Source organism: Pezoporus wallicus, unplaced genomic scaffold, assembly GCF_028554395.1.
Source record: "Pezoporus wallicus isolate ANWC-B61680 ecotype Strahan unplaced genomic scaffold, APGP_CSIRO_Pwel_v1 contig_8108, whole genome shotgun sequence".
NCBI lineage: Eukaryota > Metazoa > Chordata > Aves > Psittaciformes > Psittacidae > Pezoporus > Pezoporus wallicus.
Window position 1 is genome coordinate 2,556,797 of NW_026638088.1, and position 24,661 is coordinate 2,581,457.

At 40.3% G+C, this 24,661-nt stretch overlaps 1 protein-coding gene across 2 annotated transcripts in view; it reads left to right on the plus strand.

Annotated features, from left to right (window-relative positions):
• The window catches only part of PATJ (PATJ crumbs cell polarity complex component), a 148,830-nt gene that overhangs the window by 99,769 nt on the left and 24,400 nt on the right, over window positions 1-24,661 (plus strand). For both annotated transcript variants that reach the window (XM_057409336.1, XM_057409338.1), the window contains exons 29-33: window positions 5,655-5,727; window positions 8,678-8,770; window positions 13,593-13,664; window positions 14,029-14,146; window positions 14,762-14,895. In XM_057409336.1, the coding sequence (XP_057265319.1) occupies window positions 5,655-5,727; window positions 8,678-8,770; window positions 13,593-13,664; window positions 14,029-14,146; window positions 14,762-14,895 (490 nt within the window). The remainder of the gene's footprint in view (window positions 1-5,654; window positions 5,728-8,677; window positions 8,771-13,592; window positions 13,665-14,028; window positions 14,147-14,761; window positions 14,896-24,661) is intronic.

Consider the following 24,661-nt stretch of genomic DNA (forward strand, 5'->3'; position numbering starts at 1 on the left):
ATTTCTGACTATCACAGATAAATAACAATCAGACTGCAGCTTTTCAAGGTGTGTTAGAGAGTCTTGGTATGGAAGCTCCAATGGAAGTGGCAATAAGACATGTAAAGGTCTTAGTTGCCTTTTGAAATGCTTGGTTTGACTCTCCAACAACAGGAATTAGCCAGATAGTAATATAAGGAAGGGACTTGCTTCTTGTCAGAGTCTCTTTGCCCTAGTTCTCAAAATAGAATAGGGTTTGTATCCATTGTTGGCTTTGCGCATGCATTATAAGTCCTCCCCTTTAAGATGCGTACTGAAACAATATAATTAGATTTTACATCTGTAGTAGGAAATCCAGTTTCTATCAGAATGTTCTTTTACAGTGAGAATTTTATGATTCAGCAAATTCAATGGTTTTTTCCATGCTCAATTAACTGCCTTTAATCTGATTTTGGTGCTTCACTGTTGGTATAATAAGCAGATCAAACATAGTTTGAATGCTTGAATCAAAGTGAACGCCACTGATTTCAAGCCATCCTCCCATTGTGTTCAGTTCTGTGATTCATTCTTTGGTGTACCTTTATTCCTGAAAAGAAAATTGTCTTGTGCTGTGATGAAACATGAGAAATGCTTTCAGAGTAAAGCACTGTAGGATTTTGCTTATTTAAATACCATCTGTCAGCTGTCCCGAGTCGTCCTCCCACACTACAGTCATTCATTCTGTTATCATTGCTTTCTGGTGATGGGAATTGTAGCTTCTCAGTGAAGCCCACAAATCTCTGTCAGCAAACCCCTCCTTCTATTCCTAGGTGTAATTGGAAAGGCTAATCTCTTGTTATTTATGGTGACATGCAAAGGAGAGAGATCCTTGTACTCTGAGGAGTAGTAAAGTGAACGTAGTGGCTGGGAAGGCCAGTTCTGGGTGCTGTGACTTTGTCAGTGAGTCTTTGCTTTTCTTTTAGAGCCTCTATAAGTAACATTGTGTGTTGTATGCCAAAATCTCAAATACTGCCATGCTTTAGAAATTATCTTTGTTTTAAGTTTGTTCTAACTTACATAATTGGTCATATTTTTAATAGCATAAACTCCATTTTTACTTGCTTTGGTTGCTTAGGTTCTTTCATGTGGGAAAGCTTTAAAAATAAGCTCTTGCCAGACCCTGTGTGTGCAAGTTTGAACTTTTCCTGGTTTCTGCAGAGCTGTTTCCTCCTTGCTGTCATACACATGTGGGAACAAGCGCACTGTTGAGGAAGTTAAGTAATTTGGACTCTTTCAAACCTTTGATGACCTAAGCTGCAGTTTATATGAACATTAGTTGTTCATTTGAAATATCTGAATGCATTTGGCTCTCGCATAGTTAGAAGTGATGGAGGGAAAATGGAGAACAAGACTGTTCTTGCTTTTAGTAGGAGAGGGTATTCAAGAAGATACACAATACAAAGGTCTTGCCTTGATGCAGCTAAAGGAAAAATCCAGTGCGCCTTTTCAATATGCAACTTGCCTGCAGCTCCTCTTTCTAAAGGAACTTCAAGAGGGAAAAGAAAGATGAGAAAATGCAAGATACTGACCTAATTTTTCTTTTATTTTGTAACAAGTAAGATGTGGACAATGTAAGTTTTCAGTAATCTGCAGGATTTTATGCCCTGGTGTCACAACCAGTGGGAGTCCTAAGATTTACTGGAAAAACATTCATCCACTTGGTCTGTTCCAATTAAGATGTCATGCAACTGCATACAAGCTATTGGGTTTTTCTCTGATTCTTAATGTACTTTGTATTCCCCAAAAGCACCCACAATCCCTTACAGTGCTGTTGTCAAATTTTCTTTTAGTGTTGATGAACTGTGAGGTTGCAGATAGCATGGAGTTAGGTTCGTATCTCATAGTTCAGACATCTAGAGATCATCTGGACTTATGTGATTAGTGAACAGTTGTCAGGAAACTCCAAAGAGCAAATCAGTTCATTCTGTCCTAAGCTAGGTCATTTAGGTGCTGGGATGAACTGCTCTTCTGAGTGGATCTGGTTTGGGATTTGTCTTGATTTTGCACTGATCATAGAAGAAGTTTGGACACCATCTTAGACAAGACGCTCTGCTTTAGACAGGTAGCGAATCTCATGCAGCATGCTCAGCAAGGATTTCCATAGCACTACATGACAGTAAGCTTCTACCCTCACGAACCTGAGACATGTAAGAATAAGTAAAATGGAGAACAGAAAATGTCCATGAAGGTAGGCAGGGAACCTGAATCAGGAATTACAAATCTGAGGTTGATGAGCAAATGGGAGTAAAAGACCTGAATGTGGCTGAGGTTGTGACTTCTAGTTAGCACCTGTGGAAAGATAACTTTCTGAATGCTTCCTAGGCCATTCCAGCTGTGTGTGACATTCCTCCAAAGTGCCAGAGACAGCTTTCTGATTAGTGCAGCACATCGCAGCTGAACCCTCCCGGCACACAACTTTAATTTCCCTTCAGGCTTTCTTTCTGCAGCATGGAATGAATAATCCCTTTAGATTTATATTTGCATATTGCTCTCTTTAGACTTCTTTTGTGCCAAGTGCTTATGGTAGTTAATTATTAGTCAGTAATAACTGGATTTGTCTTTGCTCAAGCTGCAGATCTCCCCCTTCTTCAGAGGTGCAGAACATCAGAAGTCCTCTTTGGTCAGCAAGAAAGGACAGGAAACGTCCAGGTGTCCCATGTAGTCTAGAAAGGAAGTAAAATGTAGTAGCGTATGGCAAGCTAGTCAAATAAATCTGAAAGGGTATGAGCTTTACTGAAGTTTAAAGAGTCTTTGCCACTTACATATTGCGCTGATATTGCTTTGTCTGACATTTGCAGTGGGGAAAGCTTCTTGTTTCTTCAGTATCGAGCTATAAGTTAGTGATGTTGGTACAAGCAATAGGCACTCTAAGCTCCGCACGGATCTAATCCCTTTTTCCACTCAGAAACTCATCCTGAGAGGTTAAAAGCAATAAAAGTATTTGTGGGAGGAGTGATGAATTCCTTCCCTGTTCAGTTTATATGTAACTGATGAAATATAAACAGCTCTCTGGTGCACGAGCTCGGCAAGGAGGTGGGCTGCTGTCCCAGCGTGTTACTCAAACCTCTATAAGAGCTGGAGTGAGTGGTGGATGTTTATCATTTCTGCAGATAATGGAGGGGGAGCGTCTGACCCTCCCTGCTGTATAAATTGCATTGTATGTTGCTTTGACCCCGAGAGTATGAGGCTGTGTCTTGACTGTGAGGGGTTTAGACATCTTAACCTCAAGCAATATTGAGCACTAGTAACTGAGAACAGCTTTCTCGGAGGTGGTTATGTAGCAACCATTGGCAAATGCATTGAATGCTCTTTTGCAGTCACTGTAATTTGAATACGATGTTCAGACTTCTAAGCTGTCTACCCCTGCATCAAAAGAAAATGATTGCTCCTTTTAATTGTAAATAAATTTGTGTTTTAGTTGAGGACACTTATGGAAGTGGAGAGCAGAAACAGCAATTTATTATTAGATCTGTCACTTTAAAATATGTTCCCACTTTGATTCTGCTTTGAAGCATTCTCCTTTGAAGCAGCATTAAAGTATTCAAATATGTACGAGTCCTGGCAGGGGGAGATTACAAGTTGTGACACTTTGTAACCTTATTTTTTATATTTCTGCATTTTTTTTCCAAGGAATTACTGTAAATGGGTTTTTATTGCTTGGAATAAAAATGGTCATCCATTTACAACTGGGTGAAGATGTTTGCCCAGTGACTGGGGGCGGAGGAAACATTTTGGGTGTATATTTGAAGTGGAAACTAGTTTATATAAGTAATTACACCCTACTTTGTCATGCAGCTCATGAAGCTTCATGTAGCAATTTTTAGAGTATTTCTTACAAAGGCTTACACATACCTTGTTATTTTCAAGTTTGCTCCTAATTGCAAGGTATGCAGCACACATTGTAAGCTACAGAAGTGGTGTTAGTTTTCATTCTGTTTGTGCTTTATGTCAACTCGTGTCAGGAAAACCTCTGGAGTCAAGTAAAAATTGCTGGGTCTCAGACACCTTTCTTTTGCTGATGTGTTTTTATAGGCTAGAAAAGCAATGTAATTAGATCAATGTCTCATGAAGATAAGAGGAGGAAAAATGCCCTTGCTTAATATGCCTTACAGGGTAAAATGCACTTGGAAATTATGAAATACTTATGAAATTCATGGGCTTTATGATGTGATTTTTGTCCCTGCGAATCTGCATCATGGGCCCACTCTGGATCCAAGCTTAAGTGTGGTTTCTGGCTCTGGCAAGGCTTTGAGCAGGGCCAAGAGGAGAAGCTGGGAGCGAGTACAGTGCTGAGCAGCACACAACCAATTCCTTTGAATTGTGTGGCTGTTGGGTTGAAGATAAGTAAATGAATTCACCAACCTTTGCTGGCAGGATTTACTATTCCAAATGCCTGTGACTGTATTTCCCATATGCTGCTCTGCTGAGAGGCATTGATTTAGTGTTGTCTTTTAGTGATCAGAACATCTTAGCTTCATGTGTTTAACTCTTCAGGGATAAAGCGGAAGTTCTTCCAGGAACTTCTGTAAAATGTTTTTAAATACATACTAGTCTAATGTTTTATTCCACAAATTAAAGAGGAAAAGTTTCTCTGTGTGTTACAGTAACCTAGGAGGTAGGACCAGAAATCAAACCCGCAAGACCCACTGCGTAAGAAGTCCTGTCCTTTCATCTCAAGATCTGTATCTGCAGAGCAGCACAGGTTCCTGCTCTGTCATGTTTTGGCAAGCCGAGTCTATGTGATAGGACTGAATCTTTAGCAAAACGTGATTCGTATCATGTTCCTGGCTTCTGTGAGAGTTATTCACCCCCCAAAAATAAAGAGGTGCATCGACACAGTCTTGTTTTTCATGTGCCTTAATAATATGAAGTCGTATTTTACGTGGTTCAGAGGCTAAAAACATGTAGAACTAATTCCTAAGTCAAATAATTTTAAATGGCAGTTGAGGAGGAACATTAGCAAGGCAGAATGCTATTTAATAATAAGAAAAGGAGGCTTTTGTAGGTTACAAAGTAATCAGATGTCAACTTAGGAATGCTTTTTAAAGAGAATAGAAGAAAAGATGCCATACCTAATGAACATCTGTGAAAAATAATGCGCTTTATATGTAGGGGGAATCAGTATTCATCTGTTTTCTTCTTCCTGCATTTTATAAAGATTCTTTCAAGCTTTTACATTGAATCTTTAAGACAAGGCAAATATGAATAGAATAAAATAAAGCAATCTATTGTAGTAACACAGATATATTTCAGTAATGTGAATGTTAAACTACAAATCCAGTTTACAAATGTAGGCACTATTAGAAGAGGCTAACGAAGCATCGGCACACCTATTGGTGTGTAGAGACCACAAACTCTTAACTGCATCCTCTGATAATCCACACAAAATTAGATTTCCAAAGAATGTGATGCCAGTATGTCCCAGATGAAACTACCGTGGTCCCAGGAAGGGATGTAATGTGTTTGCTGGCAAGCAAAAGCAAAATTGAAATGCTTTTCTAAGCTCTAACTTTTGGTAAAAAGCTGTTACTTTTTATGCTTGTAAGAGTATTTTCTTAATGGGCAAAACCAACTCAAAAGAAAAGTTTGGCCATTGTGATTTAGTGTATAATACACTGGTTTTATTTGCTTTGCAGAAGTGAAGATGCAGTCAATCAAATGGCCGTTGCTCCTTTCCCGTTACCTTCCAGCTCTCCCTGTTCTATTGAGGTAAGGTTTGTGGGTGTTTTTTTTTAACTAGGGATTGCTAAATTAGATAGATTCATCATAAGTAGTAGTTCGTTATAAATTTAAACACCTTGTCTAATTAAACCCTGAATCATAAAATGCATTGGGTAGGAACTTGACCTAATAGGCATATTTTCCTCCGCCTCTTTTTAATTGATCTTATCATTACTGAAAGGGCTGGCATGGCATTAACAACAGGTATTAAACAGGTTATTGCTGTACAGGAGGAGGAAAGTCTCTGAATGAAAAACTTGCCATCTCCTATCCTGCTCCTCTTGTAGCTGGTTAGATCTTTAAGGTCCCTTCCAACCCAAATCATTCTCTATTCTGTGATTCCTGATCATTTTCTTCCCATAGGAGCAGACAAGGGCCATTTAAGCAGTGAGCTCTACTACACAGTGTTGTAGCATACAATCTTCCAGTGCAAAAACCTCCTTAATGTGATAATATTACCAGTGGTTTTCTTCATTATAGTTACTCTCAGCCCTAGTGTAGACTGATTGATTGCTCTCTTGTGCACCATGAATCCCTGCAGTGTCACCACACTGTTATCATTTTGGCATCTCGATATGGTGTAACTAAATTTTCTAGATGAAATGCATGGTTGGCCTTGCTGTTGCTTTTTAATTCTATTTCTATCTGAGCTAATAAAGCAAAATATGTTTTATAATTCAGTTGAGGTTTGGTCTTGCCTTGAATTGATAAATTGATGTGCATTGAACTCCTGGTATTTCAATAGGCAGTGGTCCATGCTAGGTAATGCAGGATGAATCCCCCTGTTCTTACGTTTGCTTGTTGCTTTCCAGATTATATTGCCACTGATGGCTATTTCCATACAGGCACAGTGCTGTGCAGTGCAAGAGCTGCTTAGGTTTAGTTTTTTTGTTTGGATCTGAGTTATTTTTGGACAGTGCCTTGGCTTTTCCTTCTGTTCTCCATATAAGAGCAGCATGTCCCAGGTGCAGCTGGTGGATCACAAATTACTCTACAGTTTACAGAGCCCAAGTTCATTTTATTTTTGTTGACTCTTTAATACCTGGCTGTAATTAGATCCTACCAGCCTGTGGAAATCAAAGAGCTCAGCCTCATGTGCAGTGTTTGCTTTTAGAGGTAGGTGCTTGTGAGATGGGTTTTATGCATTAATGGCAAGCTCTTACTATTTATGTTGTGGCTGCCATATAAGTGCGGTTTTTTACTTACAGCTAGTATCTTCTTATTATATAAAATAAATGCAACCAAGGGGTGCTGTTGTTGCACAGAACTTTAGATTGCATTCCTTTGTCAGTTGTTCCTGTCTTTAGATAAAACAAAACAAAATTGTACATTACATCTTGAAATTGTAGCTTCAAATACCTTTGAAATACCAAATAAATATTTGATCTTGTGTGTAACAGGATTAATTGTGTTAATTTTCTTCATCTTATCTCTTTGTCTTCATTAAGGTATTTTAATATGGAAAAGTGATAAGCAGTATATATGCCTTCAAACAGGGTCTGGCCTTATCACATTGATAAGACTATGTTGTGGTGTAATACTGTGGGCAAGCCACCAGAAACAATGTATATTAAATACTAATTACTGTAAAATACCTGTTTGAAAGAATTTCATTCATCAGAAAGCCACAGAATGGGATAGTTGTTGCAATACTGAAGAGCCTTTGTGCGGCTGCAGAGGTACTTCACCTGCTGAAGTGGTGGTTGAGACATTTATGTAATTCTCATTGTGCACTTAAATGTAAAATGTCTAATGAAAACTCAGAAATCATTTTGCATCTAGGACTGAAGATCTTGGAGTTTGATTTGATTTGTTGTGTGTAGTCCATTTGCGGGAGAGAACAGCTCCAAATTTGGCTTAAATGCTTAAGGGTGTTAAGATAGTTTTAAAATAAAATAGATCAGAATTAGAGATCAAAAATCTTTGCAGATTCAGGACCTGGTTGGTTTAAAAATGGGAAAGAGAATGAACACATTAAATTTTACATGTAACCAAGTTGCTGATACTTTAACCTTTGAATTCTAGCTGAATTCTAGATGCCATTTCCTGTCTATCTTAATTGTCAGTATGGGAAGGAAATAATTTTTCTTGCAAGCCTATGCTTCTTAAATATATGCTAGTTATTCTCTAAAGAAAATATCAGAAAATCCTGATCAGGCAAACCTTCCTGCTTAGTATGGTGCTATTTTATGTTTCAAGGGCCTTTTTTATTACAGAATGAGAAAAACTTAATGCAAGAGGAAGTTCTTGGAGCACATCTTGGTGAAAATACTGATGTCTTTGGGGCCATTACTTTCATTTGCTGGTTCTCCAGTGATTGTCATTGAATGTCATTTGCAGTATTCTCACCATAATGTACAGAAGTACCTGAATCCTGAAGCTAAATCTGCACTTCAAGTTGAGGATTGTGTTCCAGGGCTGGCTTAAACCTCCTGAGCTCGGTGGCCATGCTCTCTAACCAGAACAACTTCAGCTTTACTGGTTCCTCCAGGGTGGAGGAATCACTCATGCTGCTGCTACCAGCCTTGTTCAGATTATACGCAGGAACCCAAGCTTCCTTTAACATGCCTGAGACCTTCTCTCCCAAAAGAAGTCTGAAGAAGACCTCTTAATACAAACTCAGCAGCTTTCACAGTTGATAGGGATTAGTCTGGCCTTGAAAGTTAACCAAAATGTGCACCTGAATGTTAGTATTGGACTACCGCGTGGTATTTTCAGCTGGCCATGTGGATACCAAGGTCTGTCTGTCAAAGGTTGTTTCACTTACTTGTCTCCTGACATTAGGATGCTTTAATTGTGGATCTTTTTACTATTTCATGCTTATACTTGTTTAGAAAAAAAAAAAAAAAGAAAAGGTAAAAATGTCCATTTTTTTTTTCTTTAGCAATTATGGGAGATCATAGCTCTGTTTAAAAACTGTTATCAATCCTTTCAACAGGATCATGGTGGCACTGAACCTGCAAGCAGCGAGGAAGACCCAAGCTTGGAAGTTGTCATGAAAAGCTTGACTGAAGAGGAATCCAGCAAAGCTGTAAGTGACTTAAGGTGGTATTTAATGATAATTAGAGCTCAGAAATAGAGGCTCATTGGCTTGATTTGTTTTCTCTCCACCTTTGTGTTGGAGTATTACATCACACTATTGTCCAATAATATCTAGTTCACGTAAAAGCAGAGTCAAGGTCTTAGCTGTATACACATAGACTGTTTTCATGCACTAACCAGTCAGTATGATTTGTTAAAATGTTGAAAGAAGAGCTGTTTTGTAACATTTTGACCCTCTGTGAAGTATTTTCTCAGTGTGGGGATTGAGTTTCTGCTCTTGCTATCTGAGTGTGACAAACTTCAGAAGAAAGCATGGTCCGTAAATGGTATTCTTATTTATATTCATAGCTTCATAAATTCTAAGGCCAAAATATCTATTATCATAATCTAGTCTTGCTTCCTGAATAACACAGCTGTAGAGTTACTGTCAGTAGTTTCTACATCAAGCCCATAACTTCTGGTTTAATGTGGTACTGTCAGTGTGCACTGTAATAAATACAGAACTTCTCATTGATACAGATGGAGTTTTTTGTTGTTTAATATGTCAGGATTGTGCATTATTGAAATCTGAAAGTCCTTCAGGGTACAGCTCCAATCTCTCTATTTTGGACTCTGTGTTAAAACTCTACTAAACATGCTGAAGAGTGGCTAACCTCAAGGTACATCAGTTTTGCTGAGACAGTCATTTTGTCCAGCAGCCTATTCCTTTCTCAAGGAATGTGTTGACTGAAACATTTCTGGATTTAATTTTTCCTTAGTAGATGTCCTCTTAATGCTCCATCATGTCTTTTGCAGAGTGTGTCCTGAGTTTTGCAAATATGAATTGGATATACATAATGTTCTATAGCTAGTAAGTATTTAATGAGTCTAGGAACTCCAGGAGTTAGGAAGTATTACATGCTTTTTGAGCATCAGAATTAACTACTTACGCCAAATGGACCAGTTTCTCTTCCTAATGGATTACCAAAAAGTTGGATTATTTGTATTTGGTAGCCTTGTGCAGAATCCTACTTTGATGCACTGGAATATAAATGAATCTGAGTATTATTGTATGTATTTACAGGCGTAATTCACCTGCATTTATTGCTGTTCTTGCTTAACTGGCAAGAAACTTTTGAGGGGTTACAAGGTAACATGAAAAGCTGCCCAGAGACTGAGGTGGATAAAGTTATATAAAATGAATTGTGCAGTTTCCTGGTGTAGGATATTGTGCTGTGCAGCTTTCTGAACAGTATTAGAGGAAGCACAGATTTAATGGGGAAAAAACTTGCATCGATCCAAGATAGGCATGGAGGGAAGATGCTGCTGGAACAACAGGGAACCCAGAATATATTGGCAGCTTCTTTTCAAACTTGAAGCAAGAAAGAAGGGAATTGTGGAGCCATAAGATAGAAATTACAGTATTTTAGACAGTATTTTAGACTGAAAGGTAAAAAGTGAAGTTTTGCTGGTAAGAGTTGTCGAGAACAAAGCAATGGCAGAAGGGTAAGAGAAGACAAAGACATGGATTTGTTGAGAGCCTCTAGGCGAGGAGAACATTGCTATGGTACTTAGTTTTTCTTTCCCACTATCCATACCAAGTTATCTCATCTTTCCACTTAAATTGTTCATGTAATAGCAGCTGGCTGCTACAATTTACATTTTATCTTTGGAATTTAAAAAGCTCTCTCCAACATTATTTGCAGTATTATTATCCCTGCTGTGGCACAGAGGGGAAATGACCTGTCCTGGGTCGTTGGTGAGACCATGAGGCAGTGAGTGTGTCACTTCTCTGGCTGCAGCACAGCCCTGCCTGCAGTCGATGGCTGTTTGCTTAGAGGTGACTCACTGATTTTTCCATTAGATAAACAGATGCTGAAAAGTTAAGAGCTAGGGGGTCAATTTGGGAAGGAATTTGAATGCCTATAGATCCAACTGCTTATTCCGTCATGCCTTTAGTTGGGCCAACCCTTGGTTTAGAGGCATAAATGGATGAAAGAGAGTGGTAAAAGCCATTTTCATAATTTTAGGAGTTTTCTTTCAATCAGGATTTTAAACCAACACATCAAATGCTGCTAAGTGTCTTATTTTTGTAAATTCTAATGGCTGGGATTGGTCCATTCTGACCAGAAGGGAACAGGTTTGTACTCATTGTTATTAAGACTTCAACACTGCAGTGCAGCACAAGACAGCTCATTATTTTGAAGAAAGATTTCCCTTGCAGTCTTTTAGTGACAGCTGAGGCAAAAGAAAACAGTGCCTTGTTTTTCATAGCACACTGGTTGCTACTAGAGCCTCATGCTACTTCACCATTGTTATTGAATTTCTCAGTCATGTGTCAGGAGAAATCAGGAATGTTAAAGTCAACAAGTAAGACCAAGTTCACTGAGTAAATAAAAAGCATGTGCTTATCAGGAGAGATCTTCTATGAGTATGCACAGCTCAAAACATGGGCAGGATGTCTCACCAAGTGACAGCTGTAATAAAAGGAGAAATTAAAGTTTCACATCATTCCCTATTCACTTGTTGCTGATAAATGTGTCAGTCTCTCCCAAGATACTTTTTGTTGTCACTTCATCACTTTTAAAAGCATAAAGTTGTATAATGGACATCACTGTAGACTTGGATGATAAGAAAGGGGAAAAAAAAACAACTTTAGTTCTGAACTGGAGCCAGTGGAAGTGTTAGGCAGAGTCTGCATGTTGAGGTTTGAGGTGGCCTGGTAGAAGGCCGTGGTTTTGTGAGGACTGTAGCTGTCTTGCTTTCCATAATGTGTCATTGGAAAAGAATTGATATATGGAGCTTTGAGACATTCTCAAAACTTTTAATTTTACAAAGGTGAAAATGGCTTGGGCAGTCATCATGTGTGCTCTGAACCACCTTGCAGCATTAGTGTCCTGGCAGAGCATGCACACAATTCAGTGTCCTGTAGGTGGGATAATTAAACTGATGTTTGGTATGTGAGAATGGATTCATTTTCCTTGAAAGATTTGAACTTGGAACAGTAATCTGGCTTTACCACAAACAAGAAACCTGTCCTTGAAACACTGGTGAGGAGTGGCTTTGTGAAAATGCTTTTGCATGCAGTTGAGGGAATTGAATTAGATTAAGCCAGTCAGGTCACAGGCTTATGACAAATGCTGAGTGTACAGTTCAGTGCTTGAGGGGCTGAAATCCTTTTATTTTGGTTAGGTACCTCTAGCATAGTCTGAATTAAATGGAGATTAGAGAGATTTAAAGGTGGTGCTTGGTGCTTACTTGATGTGCAAGATGAAGTTTCAGGTCTTAGTCACATACCGGAATGAAAAAGGGAAGTATGAAATAATTTTTCATTGCTTACTAAAACAGTCTCTCATAAAATGACAAAGCAATCTTGCTATTTCTCCCCTGACACCTCTGATAATACAATGAGATCACCACTTTATCTTTTTCTTCTTGTTATCCGTTTGGATAATAGTGGTATAGTTACAGCAAGCTGGGGAAGAACACAGAAGGTGAAAAATGGAGGGGGGGGGAAACAAAGCCTGTGGTGCTCAGCATGATTTAACATTAAAAAGCTCCAGGAAACAAGGGCAGTGTTTTCAAGCTTGGTTAACTAAAATTTGATTTCCTTTTTAACGTATGGATTGTCGTCTTGCCTAGAAATTCTTTTGAGATGCAACAGAACGGCCCTGTTGTCTTTTGAAGCTGGTGCTCAGCTTTTCTGCAAACTAGGTTGTTTTATCAGGTTTTTTAACATGGGGTGGGATACCTGACACTGTGGTCAAAGCAGCCTAAGTTTGGCTAAGAGCTAGCGAGGGGAGGACACTGTAACTGTCTGGAAGTAGTTGTAGAAGTAGGAGTTAACAATGTTTTGTAGTGTATTGCAAAGATGTGGAAGGAAATTAGGATACAGATTGAGCGCATATTAAAGTGCAGTTGTTTGAGATATTTATAATGAGGCTGGATGATGCATTTTGAGCAATTACTTTATTTAACTGCTGGAAGCATGCTCATTGTTCCTGAGGACTACCAAGAAAGGAAGAGAGAAGGAGAGAAGAGATGACTTTGAACACCTCACTGCTATAGGCACCAAAGGGTGCGCACTCCGATTCCTGCATGTTTCCACACAGTATGGGAATTGCTGTCCTAGCCTCCTCAGAGGACACACTTCTTTGTTCTTTAGAGCTACATATTGCTCAGAAACAATACAGACCACATGTGATAATCTCCTCCCCAGAAATCCCTTCCTTACATTCTGTGACTTCAAAACTGTTGGGTGTGGTTTTAATAACTCCTGATATTCCCTGTATTCTCACTAGATTTTCCTCTTTCAAGTTCAGCCTGGAGAAGGCTCTCTCTTATTGTGGGCCTTCAAGAGGCCTACAAGAAACCTGGAGAGGGGCTTTGGACAAGAGCCTGTAGAGGCAAGCCAAGGGGAATGGCTTTAAGCTGCCAGAGGGGAGGCTGAGATGAGCTCTTAGGCAGAAGCTCTTCCCTGTGAGGGTGCTGGGGCGCTGGCACAGGGTGCCCAGAGAAGCTGTGGCTGCCCCATCCCTGGCAGTGTTCAAGGCCAGGTTGGACACAGGGGCTTGGAGCAAGCTGCTCTAGTGGAAGGTGTCCGTGCCTGTGGCAGGGGTTGGAACTGGATGAGCTTTAAGGTCCCTTCCAGCCCAAACCAGTCTGGGATTCTATGATTCTGGGCTTTGGCTTTGTGTTGTGCTACAGATGTACTTACGTGAAGAAATAGCACTATGTAGACCTAGAATCATCATTTTGAGTTTTGGAGGGTATTTTATTTAAGCTAATGAGACATTTGCAGTACATCTCGCTTTCCTTTTTGACCTTTTTAGGATGTGAAATGTAAAGCTGACAAACCAGTGGTGGCAGATCAGCAAGAAATGGAGGAGCAGCTTCCAGAAAAGGTATGTGTGTTTGTGTTAACCAAAAAGGGAGGCTTGATCTAGTTGAAGAACGGGTGATTTATGGGGGCAAGAGGATAACTGGGGAGACCTACGTTATTTGGTATGAGAGGAACAAGTGAGAAAGGTGATGCTCTGTCCCTGCTTCCTTCATGAGCATTTCTGGAAGTACGGTTGTCCAGTCACCCTGATTTTCCATTTATTGGTGAAGAGAATATTTTCAGTTCACCTATATTTATTGCTTGTTTCCCTTCTATTGACTACTGGATTTGGTAAGGTAGAGTAATCAACAGCTAAAGATATTGTCCCCATAACATGCCTTTCTGTGACTGATAACTTATGTTTTCTCCCTCTGCTTTGCTTTTAGGTCCTCAACCAGATCAAACAATCCAAATCTTCCACAAAAGCACCTGTAAACTTACAGGAGATACCCCTGGAGCCAGCACCGACTTACCTTTCTCCAGAGGCAGAAGTCACCAGCCGTAGTATGAGCCAGCTATTTTTTCCACCAATATAGTGTATATTTAGTCCCCTTACCCAGGATGGATTTTCCCCCAGATAAATTTTCACTGAAGCTTTTTCTTTGAACATTCAGTGACTTATTTTAAGTTATTTTATAAATTGTTTGCATTTTTCTCTCATTTTACAATTTTTGAGAGCTTGAAGGTGTCTTTGCTTGGTTTTATTGACTTTTATTTACAAAGGCATTGTTCCTCTATTGATTTAAAGTAGAAGGGAAGGCAGTCTGGGACATCCTGTCCATTCCATGGTGCTGGAATATGGTCTTACCTGTCCTGAATGGAATACAGCTTGCCGTTGTGATCTGAATTTATATTATATAAATAGCCTATATAAATGCATATATTATATTCATATAGGTTGCACTGAATTAGATGTCCTTCCAGACTCCCAGAGCTAAAGTCACTTTGATATAGAGACTTCAGAAATTACTTGGAGTAGTCTTCTAGTTTGATTTAAATTGGTAAAAGTGAAGAGAAAGGTACAAGAGCTTGATTAGTTGCTCTCGTACGATTCCTTTGACGGTTTTCATTTTCTCTTTGAATAGTGTGACCTATTTGTTTGCCTCTTCATGTTCTCAGGCATCTTCCCACCTCCGTTGCCTGCAGATCCAGCAACATGCTCTATAGTTCCAGGGCAGGAGATGACTATAGAGATATCTAAGGGCCGATCAGGCCTGGGACTCAGCATCGTTGGGGGCAAAGACACTCCACTGGTGAGTTTCTGTTAAACTAATATTTACTGCCTCTGCTAATAGGAGACAGAAGAACACACAGAAACTAATGATGCCATTAATCTCTAATTGCCTTAATGAATTGTTTAGTACAGGTAGAAGAAACCAGCAACTGCAATCTCCAATAACAAGTTGATAATTTTGCCTTCTATCAGATCAGTTGTTTTCTGTTCTGTTTAAATTGAAAGATTTCTCTTTCAGTAGTGCTTTCTGCTATAGTCAGCTTACAAATATGTATTCTTTTTTAACCATTGTGAATTAAGAGCATCCAGCAGGTAAGTTACCAGAATGGTTGGACTAGAAATTAATGTCACAGAGATAGAGCTACTTCAGGAAGGTTAACCCCTCTGTCTTGAGAGCATAAGCGCTTAGTAGCTGTTTAAACAAACTGTGATTTATCTGCCTGCCAGCAAAAGCCCTTGCTGCACAGAGGTAAACCAAAGGTAATCTTTTATTGTTTTCTGTGTCTTTTTTGCTTAATCTTGATCTTGGCTATGCTGGTTTTCAAAGTATTATCTTCAGCTAAATTAAAATGTATCAGTTCAAGTGTAAGCTCAGCAAGGTAGTTGTGCTAAACCCTTCTCTGCCTCCACTGTTGCTGCTTCCACTCCACTTTCCATTTAAGAGATGCTATGTTGCAGTATACCAGAATGTCAGGTTGTTTCTTTGAAATGTCAAATTCAGTTCTCTCAGTAAACAAGTCTGCTGCAGAGGTATCCTTGCTGGGTTCTCCTGAATCCCCTGCCACAGAGACACTTAAGGCAACAGAGCTGCTCTGTTGCATACAGTTGTTCCCGAAAATATCATAGTGGTGCATCATTAAGCAATGAAGTACTGTGAGTGTCAGTAGATGCAGACCACTGCAGTGTAGTAATCCTTTTCCAGAGCAAGAAAAAAGAGGGGAAAAAAAACAAGGAAGTTGAAAGCAAAAAGAAAGTTTTGTTTTGCAAAATACAGGCTGTACCTTTTACACTATTAGGGCTAAGATGGAAAAGGTTCAGCTTTTAGTCCCATTTATCCAAGTCTCTGTTTATGTAGAGTTTGACTGAATTGCTCTGTTTCACATAGTGATAGATCTGAGTTATGCTGAAGGCTTAAATCAGTGTAAAAGGTTTTCAGTCTGTCCAGCCATGTGCTGTTTTGTACCCTGTCCCTTTTCAGTCAAGCTCCTCAGTGTTGAGTAGATTCAAATAAGAAGTTCAACATTATTCGTCATCTCTCTGCTTTTTCATTTAACTGGAATTTGGAAATAATGCATGGCAGCTTGTCATGCAATCTGGTAGATGTCTTTCATGAGATTTTAATATAAATAAATGAAAATTATAAATATCTGCTTTACATTGCAGATGAGAAAAATACAAAGGATTTTATTCTTTAGATGGAGTAAGTGGTTTTGGTTAAGTATTATGCTTTCATTAGTTTGTTCACTAAAGTGTCCTCCTAGGAATTAATCTGAAAGACCTATGTACTTGATTGAAGTAACAAATTCATGGAGGGAAGTTGGGTTGCCCATGTTTCTGATCCTCACTTTACAGGACTTACTAAAATGAGGCCCTGTTTCTTTTCATAATTCTGAACCTGCTCATTCAAAGCCAAGAAATATTGTTTCATAAGAAACAAGTTGCTTTGTGAGACCACGGTCAAATCTGATCATTTCCCATGTGCAGAGACCCTCTCTGGGATTCTCCACAACTTGCTTAGCCAAAACAGTACGGAAATGCTTCTCCTCAAAGCAGGTACTCTGGGTTGTGTCTTTAGCTGGTGGGATCGTTCATAGCTCTGCCTGCTGTGTGCTACTCATCACCCCCAGATTATTTTGATGCTCTTTTTTGCCATGAAGTTAGAAAACCTTTTTGTTCAAGAGTTGAAATGAAGTTCCCATAACATAAAGAGGAAGAGTAAAAAGAAATACTGTGCAGGACTGTAGGAAAGCTTCTGTCTTTCTGAGTTGCATTGATTAGAGAGGAAATATAACAAGATGAGCTCTTAGGCAGAAGCTCTTCCCTGTGAGGGTGCTGAGGCACTGGCACAGGGTGCCCAGAGAAGCTGTGGCTGCCCCATCCCTGGCAGCGTTCAAGGCAGTGTTCAACCCAACCTGGATTGGATGGGGCTTGGAGCAAGCTGCTCTAGTGGAAGGTGTCCCTGCCTGTGACACTCAGCTGCATAGACTTCTTTTACCTTTTTGTCCTCTGAGAGAACAAAACATGACTAGTCATTTCCTCCTCCTTTTTCTACTGGGGTATGTTCATTGCTTTCGTGTGCAGGTGTACAAGTGCCTACGAAACAATGAAGGATATGAATCCCTATTCCTAGGATCTCAGAAATAACGTATCAGTATGGGGAATACAGGGAGGCTGTTCCTTATCAAATCTGAGGTGGCTATGGCAAGAGTATAAAGACCATCTATGTGGTATTAAAATGCAGTTGATCTGAAAATGCTTAACCGATGCACAACGAGCAGCTCACATGTGATGGGAAAGCTGACTTCAGAATATTTTGGATCTTTTTTAATCACATGATATATAGTCCCAGCTTGTGGAATAATAAATCTGGCAGCCCACTAAAGGGATGCACTGCTTCCAGATGAAATATAGAGTGCAACTTTAAGTCGTAACCTTAGGAATCCCATCAGAAATCACCAAGTAGATACTTGAAAAATACAGCCTGCGAGCAGGGAGGTTAATTTGCTCAGGAGGTTGGAAAGTGATGTCTTAACCCTTGTGAAATGTTTTGTGCTGAGAAGACAACCTTCCCATTAAACTTGCAGAACCTTTCAAGTCGCATGTATTATAAGCAAGGACTTGTGGCTGTGTGCTTAGGGGAACAGGAGAGCATCAGCTGGAAAAGGCATGGAGAAGTAAGGATTGTCTTTGGGAGTTATCTTCATGTTGTTGATCTTTATAGACTGCTATAGCCCTTAAGGAGCCCTGTTTCATTTTATTCTCAGGCTTGATTTGGGGTTTTGCTTTTTTCTTCGCTGTCTTTCATTTCACCTTCCCAAGTCCCCCTGAGAGAACCCAACACATGGCCTCTGCTTTAAAGCAATTAAACTGCAGAGTGGAGCTGGCTGAAGTACAGGGCTTTCAATTTGTGAGAAGATTTTTTTTCTTTGGTTGTAGTCCAATCAAACTTGTAAAAGTAACCTCAGAGTGGGAATTAAAATAAAAAATAGGGGAAAAAATAAGAAATGTTTTCAGAAACATCCTAAAATGAGGTTTGAGGCTCGAACCCTGCTCCCCAGGACACCATCCTGACCTCTCGTTGCTGAATTGTGCATAAATGCTTGTCAGCTCCACCACTGCTAATAGCAGCCATAAACCTGACAGGAGTGTCATTGTCACTCAGCAGCTGCCAGTGCTCCCAGGGTGCCTGAACTGCTCCAGCCCAGGGCTCTTGAGTGCAGCAGATCTGTTTGGGCAATGCCTGTGGTGCAGCCCTGAGAGCTGCTGCAGACACTGGGATGCTGGTGTTTGTGCTGCCAGCTCCGAGCCTGGATGAGCTGTGACTCTAAGTCAGATGTGGAGTTCAGCTTTCAGAGGTGGGTGTTCACAGCAGCAAACCAGTGTTGGCATGGCCAGCTGGCCCAAAGCTGTGCAGGCAGGGACCCTGTGGTCCAGGGTTAATAACTAGCCCTGCAGGATACAGGACTGGCAGCACTGGGTAGTCTGGTTGTTCACCATAAATTACAGGTCTGGAATTCCTCAGTTATCCTGCTTTTCATTCATTGCATTCTCCACAACTTGTTTCAAGGCAAATAATTTAGTTTCAAGTACTGAAACTCGAGGGAGTTTCACCTCAAGGGGGGGGATTTTCCCCCTTTTACTATGTTCTGGGGAGAATCCCCCTGCAGTCCTGAGTCCAGCTCACTATAGAGGTGGTGAGACACTGGCAGAGGTTGCCCAGAGAAGCTGTGGCTGCCCCATCCCTGGCAGTGTTCAAGGCCAGGTTGGACACAGGGGCTTGGAGCAAGCTGCTCTAGTGGAAGGTGTCCCTGCCTGTGGCAGGGGTTTGAACTGGATGAGCTTTAAGGTCCCTTCCAACCCAAACTCTTCCAGGATTCTATTGTAATGGGCCTTTTTTCCTCTGAAACACTTTTGCCAGAAAGTTTCTATGAGGTTTTCTTTAGCTGTCAGAAAAGAGGGCACCAAGGAACTGCTTAACAAAAGGTGTCCTGGTACTGCTCCAGATGGCCTGTGGGGTTAAATCATCCAAACCCCATCATCACCCCAGAGCGGTGGGTGGTGCAATGCCATGTCCAGTTTGCAGCTTGCAAGGAGTCGTTTTCTATGAAGGAGGATTGTCAATTTTTAGGGGTTTTATTCTTGGCAGGACATGGGAAGAGCATTGCTCTAAGATACAAACTTTTTCTGGGTAGGTGGGAGCACTGGTTTGCTTCCAGCTGAATGATTTAGTAATGGTTGAGTTGATGACTCGTAGCTATTGACTCTATTTGCTGCCGGGGCTCAGGGCATGCTGGAGGCCATTCAGCAATTTCAAGGCTGGTGGAGGCTAGTGCAGGGACATTGCCCTCAGGCAGAAGTAGATAACTCTGGGAAGGGAGAAGAGGAGAGTGCAGAGGCTCAGCTGGGTTTTGAAATCCCAGTGAAATGCTGAAGAAGCACTCATAAAGGAACAAATGACTGCAGGAGCAGTAACCTAGGGGCAATTTGGAAGTGGAGTAGGTAGGAGGTGGTCATTACCTGAACCTTACATAGAAAGGACAAAAAGAAACATGCTTCATCCTGTGTCTACTTCGAATTTGTTAAACATTTAATGGTTTTACTTTTGCTTTCAGCCGACTTTAATAAAAAACATTTTTAAGGCAACTTAACAAACTTTAAGGTACTCCATCTGTACAATAAAGTGATCCACCAAGCCAGGGAACTGGAACGCTTTAGCAATGCTCCAAAAAGTAATGGAATATGCCTGTGCTCAGCTAATACTAGTTGGTGTGAGAGCTGGTAACACTGGAGTTGGAGAGGAAAAAGCTTTTCTAATCACCTCAGTTAGCCCAGAAGGCTTTCTGGCTCACAGTGGAGCAGGGGAGCTTGGCGATGGTGGGGATGCAGTTTGACAGAGGAATATTTAGATTCATTCTGTCAGTCCAGGTGATTCATACCTTGCATAAACCCCATCTGTTAAGGAAGGGCAAGGGAATAATCAAGAAAACTGTGACTTTAAATTGCAGCTGTTCAAGACCCAGTGTTTGCCCCTGGAGCTGTGAGGGCTAATTACCCTGCTAGGGTCTCTGCACTGCCAAGAGCAGGCTGTTGCTAATACCAAAGCCAAGTCTGATATCTCTGTTTCGTGCAGTGCTGGAGGCAGAAGACCTACCTAAACATGAGGCCTTCTGTGACTTCTGTGTTCCTTAAACAAACAGGTTCTCCCTTGGTTGAGTTTTCTTCCCTCCCTCCCACCTCAGTTCTATTTAGATTCAGGCAAAAATAACTTCATCTCTTGTAGACAGCCAAGGTCCAAGCAACTTTGTAGGCAGCCGTCAAGTCCAGCTAAGTCTGAAACTGTTTTAGTGGAATATGCTTACCTTGTAAACTACGAATGAAAGCAAGATATTGGCCTTGGGAGGGTTTAAGCAATATATTGGCTATAGATATTGTTGCTGTTAAGTCTGTCACACAGTGAATGGAACAATAGAATGAAAAATGGCAATAGAAGGCCTAAGTTTTTAATCATGGCTTGGGTATTGTAGGGGAGAAGTTTGCGGTTGGGAGAGGAAAAAATGCAATCACTTCTTAACCATCACCCACATTTATAAAACAGAAGGCAATTTAATGACAGAGTGGCAAATGCAGTTAGCTTGAAATTGTGAGGAATTGCTTTGATTCCTGGTTGGAAATTGTTAAACTGAAGTTGGTGGATTCATCATAATTCCAGAAGGATATTAGCTTGTAACAGCATGAAGAAACCAAACTGCTTTGTACATGAGTTATCACAAATGGGAATTAGGGCAGTAAGTTTTGCAAATCATGTAGTTGATGGATCCTTGGCACGGGTTTAGCTGCCTGTAAGGCTAGCTTAACGTAGCAGTGCCTTGCTTGAAGAAGTTGGTGGCTTCCAGGAGTGTAAATCAACCATAAAATTCAAGCTAACAACATACAAAAGCAGTAGGACATGTCAGAATGGACTTCAGGAGGATCTTGCTTGCAGCTGATGAAACCACTGGTTTTTGGCTTCCTGTGTCATACGCATTCAGGATCTCAAGCGTCCTTTAGAACCTGTGTTATGCACTTATACACTGCAAATTTTCACATGCTTATTATTTGATAAAATAATGAGAGTGAGAGAGTTAACATTTTAATATGTAGTTCTTGTGTTTTATTATTCCCCCTAAAATGAGCATGGATACTTTTTGAAAAACCTTAGTTTGCTTTGGCATGTGAATCATAGAAACATAGCTCTTTCTATCATTCTGACTTAAGTCATATATTTTTACACTAAACATCTTATTACCTTAGTTTTATTATTTCAGAATCAAAGGAGAGCTTGCAAATGTCGATGACTGCAGAGCAAAGGAATGTTAATGAATAGTGCCATTGAATTTTCAGGTTTTAGCTTTTCTGATCTTCGCGAATATAACTGTAAGCAAAAATATTATGCAAGCTGAATAAAATTTGAATAAATAAGGACCAGATGTAACTATAGGGGCCTATAAAATGTAATACAAATATTATCCACTTCCTTAAAATAAATCTGAATTTTAGTATGAAAAATTATATTCATATTGATATTGTGGATTAATCTTTTTTATGAAAGTTGGCAAGTGAACGCCATCTCTTGCAAGGGCTTGTTCTTAAATGGGAAACAGACCTTTTGTTTTGACCTTGAGTGGAGAAGTTTTTTGCTATCGTGCAATGTAAAGCATTTTTACATTAACACAGTAATACATTTTTACATTATATAGCCTGTTTTATTACAGTAGTGTTTGGCTTAGGATTTTGGGTGCCTGTTAATGGTTTGTGAATGCTACAATTGCAAAATATTTGTGTTAGGAGGAGGTATATTCAGCACGATGCATTAGATAAACCCCTTTAAGAAGTCATGGGACTTACTCGGACTTGACCTTCAGCTTTTGTTGCTGATCCATTATCTTTTAGATTCCATTTAGATCTGCGACTGGAAGATCATGGATCATAACATAACTGTTGTCATTTCCTCTGCCTACAAGTAACCAGCAGCTGGATTTATTTTAACTGCTGAGAGATTCTTAGATGGGGCTAATTCTTCAGCAAAACACACTGTGCAACTACTTGATTTCTGCTTTATCTGTGAAACAGCCTGTAGAAATGAAATGACAATTTTACTACTCTGGGCATATAAAACTTGAACAATAAATAACTAATGATATTGTACTTGCCCTGGGAAAGAGATAAATCTGTAATGCTGCGGTCAGCAAAACACCCTTATAGCTTTATTATCTTCAGTATATGCTATTTTAAAATAACACGTGTAGCTATGTAGGAAATTTGATGGAAATGTGTAGTATTAGCTTCAGAAAATGCAACTTGTCAACTAAATCAGAAAACATCTTTCCTCAGTGGTGTTTTATATGTAGCTTATTTTTCTGCTTCCTCAGGAAAGTGCTCTAATCCATGTAGAAATTGGAACTGGATGAGCTTTATGGTCCCTTCAACACAAACCAGTCTAGGATTCAGTCTGTGAATTTCATTCTATGATTCCCAAATACATGGTGTCTCTGTTTTGACCCAGACTTACTGCATTGTTGTCTTTGTGTGCTCAGAAGTGTCTGTTCAGGGAGACGGGCACCTTTTTGCTCTATAATGCTCCCTTGGTTTGGGTCAAATGGCTGGTAATGTTCTGGTGGTAGAAATAGTTTTGTAGCGAGAGGGCAAAGCTATGGATATGGTTTCTACCCGCATAACTGTTTCAGGGACTTTTTGTCTAATGATTACTGCCTTAAAATGCACATGTTTTGAAATATGGTCTGGGATTTTCAAACAACTCATTTCTTACTGAATGCCTTACCTGTTGTCATTTTGTGCTGATGGTTATTGCAGTCCTCAACGTGTTTTGGTTGAGGACTTCTGTGAGGTGCCTGTGATCCTATCAAAGGAATGGCTAGGTCTCATAGAATGAAATAGCACAGCAAAGATAAAGCAAATATTAGCTCAGTTACAGAAACAGCTTGTTGTGAATGATCTGTAGTAGTTAAGGACTATGCAGTACTATGCAAGAAGGCTCTTTACAAAATTCAGACCTGTTCCACTGTCAGATCAGCCAGCACCAGGTATGTGAGTATTTCTCTGCTCCAGTTCCTTTGAAATCTCCCTGTTTGCACACTGGTCCGCATCACAGAACTTCATCAAAATATGCATGATACATAATTTTTGAGCTTCTTTCATGTCTTGTGTCCTTTTGCTTCCTCACCCTCTACTTGCAGCATTTGCAAATAACAGTCTGGGGGGTGATTTTCAGTGGCAGAGGGCCCCCTGCATTGAAAGCTGCTGCTTGTCCTTCTGAAGAACAGCTGCATGGAAGCAAAGAAACACTAGAGATGTTGGCTGAAAAACTATAAACCAGCAGAAAACGTGTGAGCAGTCCAAGCCTAAAGCCGGACACGTTGTGGGGCTTTCTCACCACTGTTTATGGTCCTGCAGGCTTTTAAGGTTCACTTGGGCAGTGATTTTCCTGAGTAGGAAGCTGACTTTACCACCTTTCTCCCAAAGGCACAGTCAAGGTCATTGCCTGGCGTCTCTGCCGTACCAGCTCTTGACATTTCAGATACAAAGATTAAGCTGTCATTCTTACTGAATTTAATTCTTTCATGTTAGCATTTCTGTTTGTGCTCTCTGATGGGTGAGTGTGATATTCTTCCCCTACTGCGTCTCTGAAGTTGTTATAAATCGAGCAGAAAACATATCCACAGCCTGGGGGGGAGTTGAGATCTGTTTCCCCAAGAGGTCAAGTCTCTTCCCCACCCTTAGGCAGAAAGAAGTGCAATGTAGATCACGCTATGCACTTTTTGCAAGTTGTATTTTCCGTAAGTGGTTTCTCAGATTGGGTGCTAATTCCTGTGAGGTTCTCTTGCCCTCACTGTTCAGGAGTCAGTCGCTCTGCACCAACGTTGTTCTTCAAGGTCGACAGACCAAGAGGCTCTCTCAGCTCTTCTATTTGCCTGCCATTTCTTCCACAGCCAAAACCTCATTTTGTGAGTCAGTGTGAGAGTTATCACTCATGTGCCTTCCCATTGCTCAAGCAGACTGTGCAATCACAGTGGTGTTCTGCTGCTAAAGCGAGAGCGAGGGGTGTAGCTATCCCACAGCTCAAGTCTGAACCCCTCAATATAAGCACTGTTCAGCCCTGTACGGCAGCCTTAGCAGGGGAAAACAAATTCCTTTCTACTTTTCTTTCAGTGTTTTCGTGGTTGAATAGTCTAAGTTTACACTTGTGAGTGTGGACTTTGTTTAGCATAGAAAAACACTGATGTTTATATGCCCTGACTTGTATTCTGCATCCTTCATCCCGTGCAAGAGATGTTCAACTTCACATTAATTCATGGTTTGTAAAATGGTCCCAGCTATTCTTTGTCAAAGTATACAAAGATTAAAGCTCTGGTTTGTTGAATGGATTTGTAAACCTTATGAAGTATGTGCTTTCAGCAGCTGGGTATTTTTCCTTAAACCACTGTGTTCTTGATATGTTCTTTCCCCTTCTGCACGCACAGTTTTTGTGACTCTGCCAAGGTGTATCATAGAGTGCCATGATCTGTGTG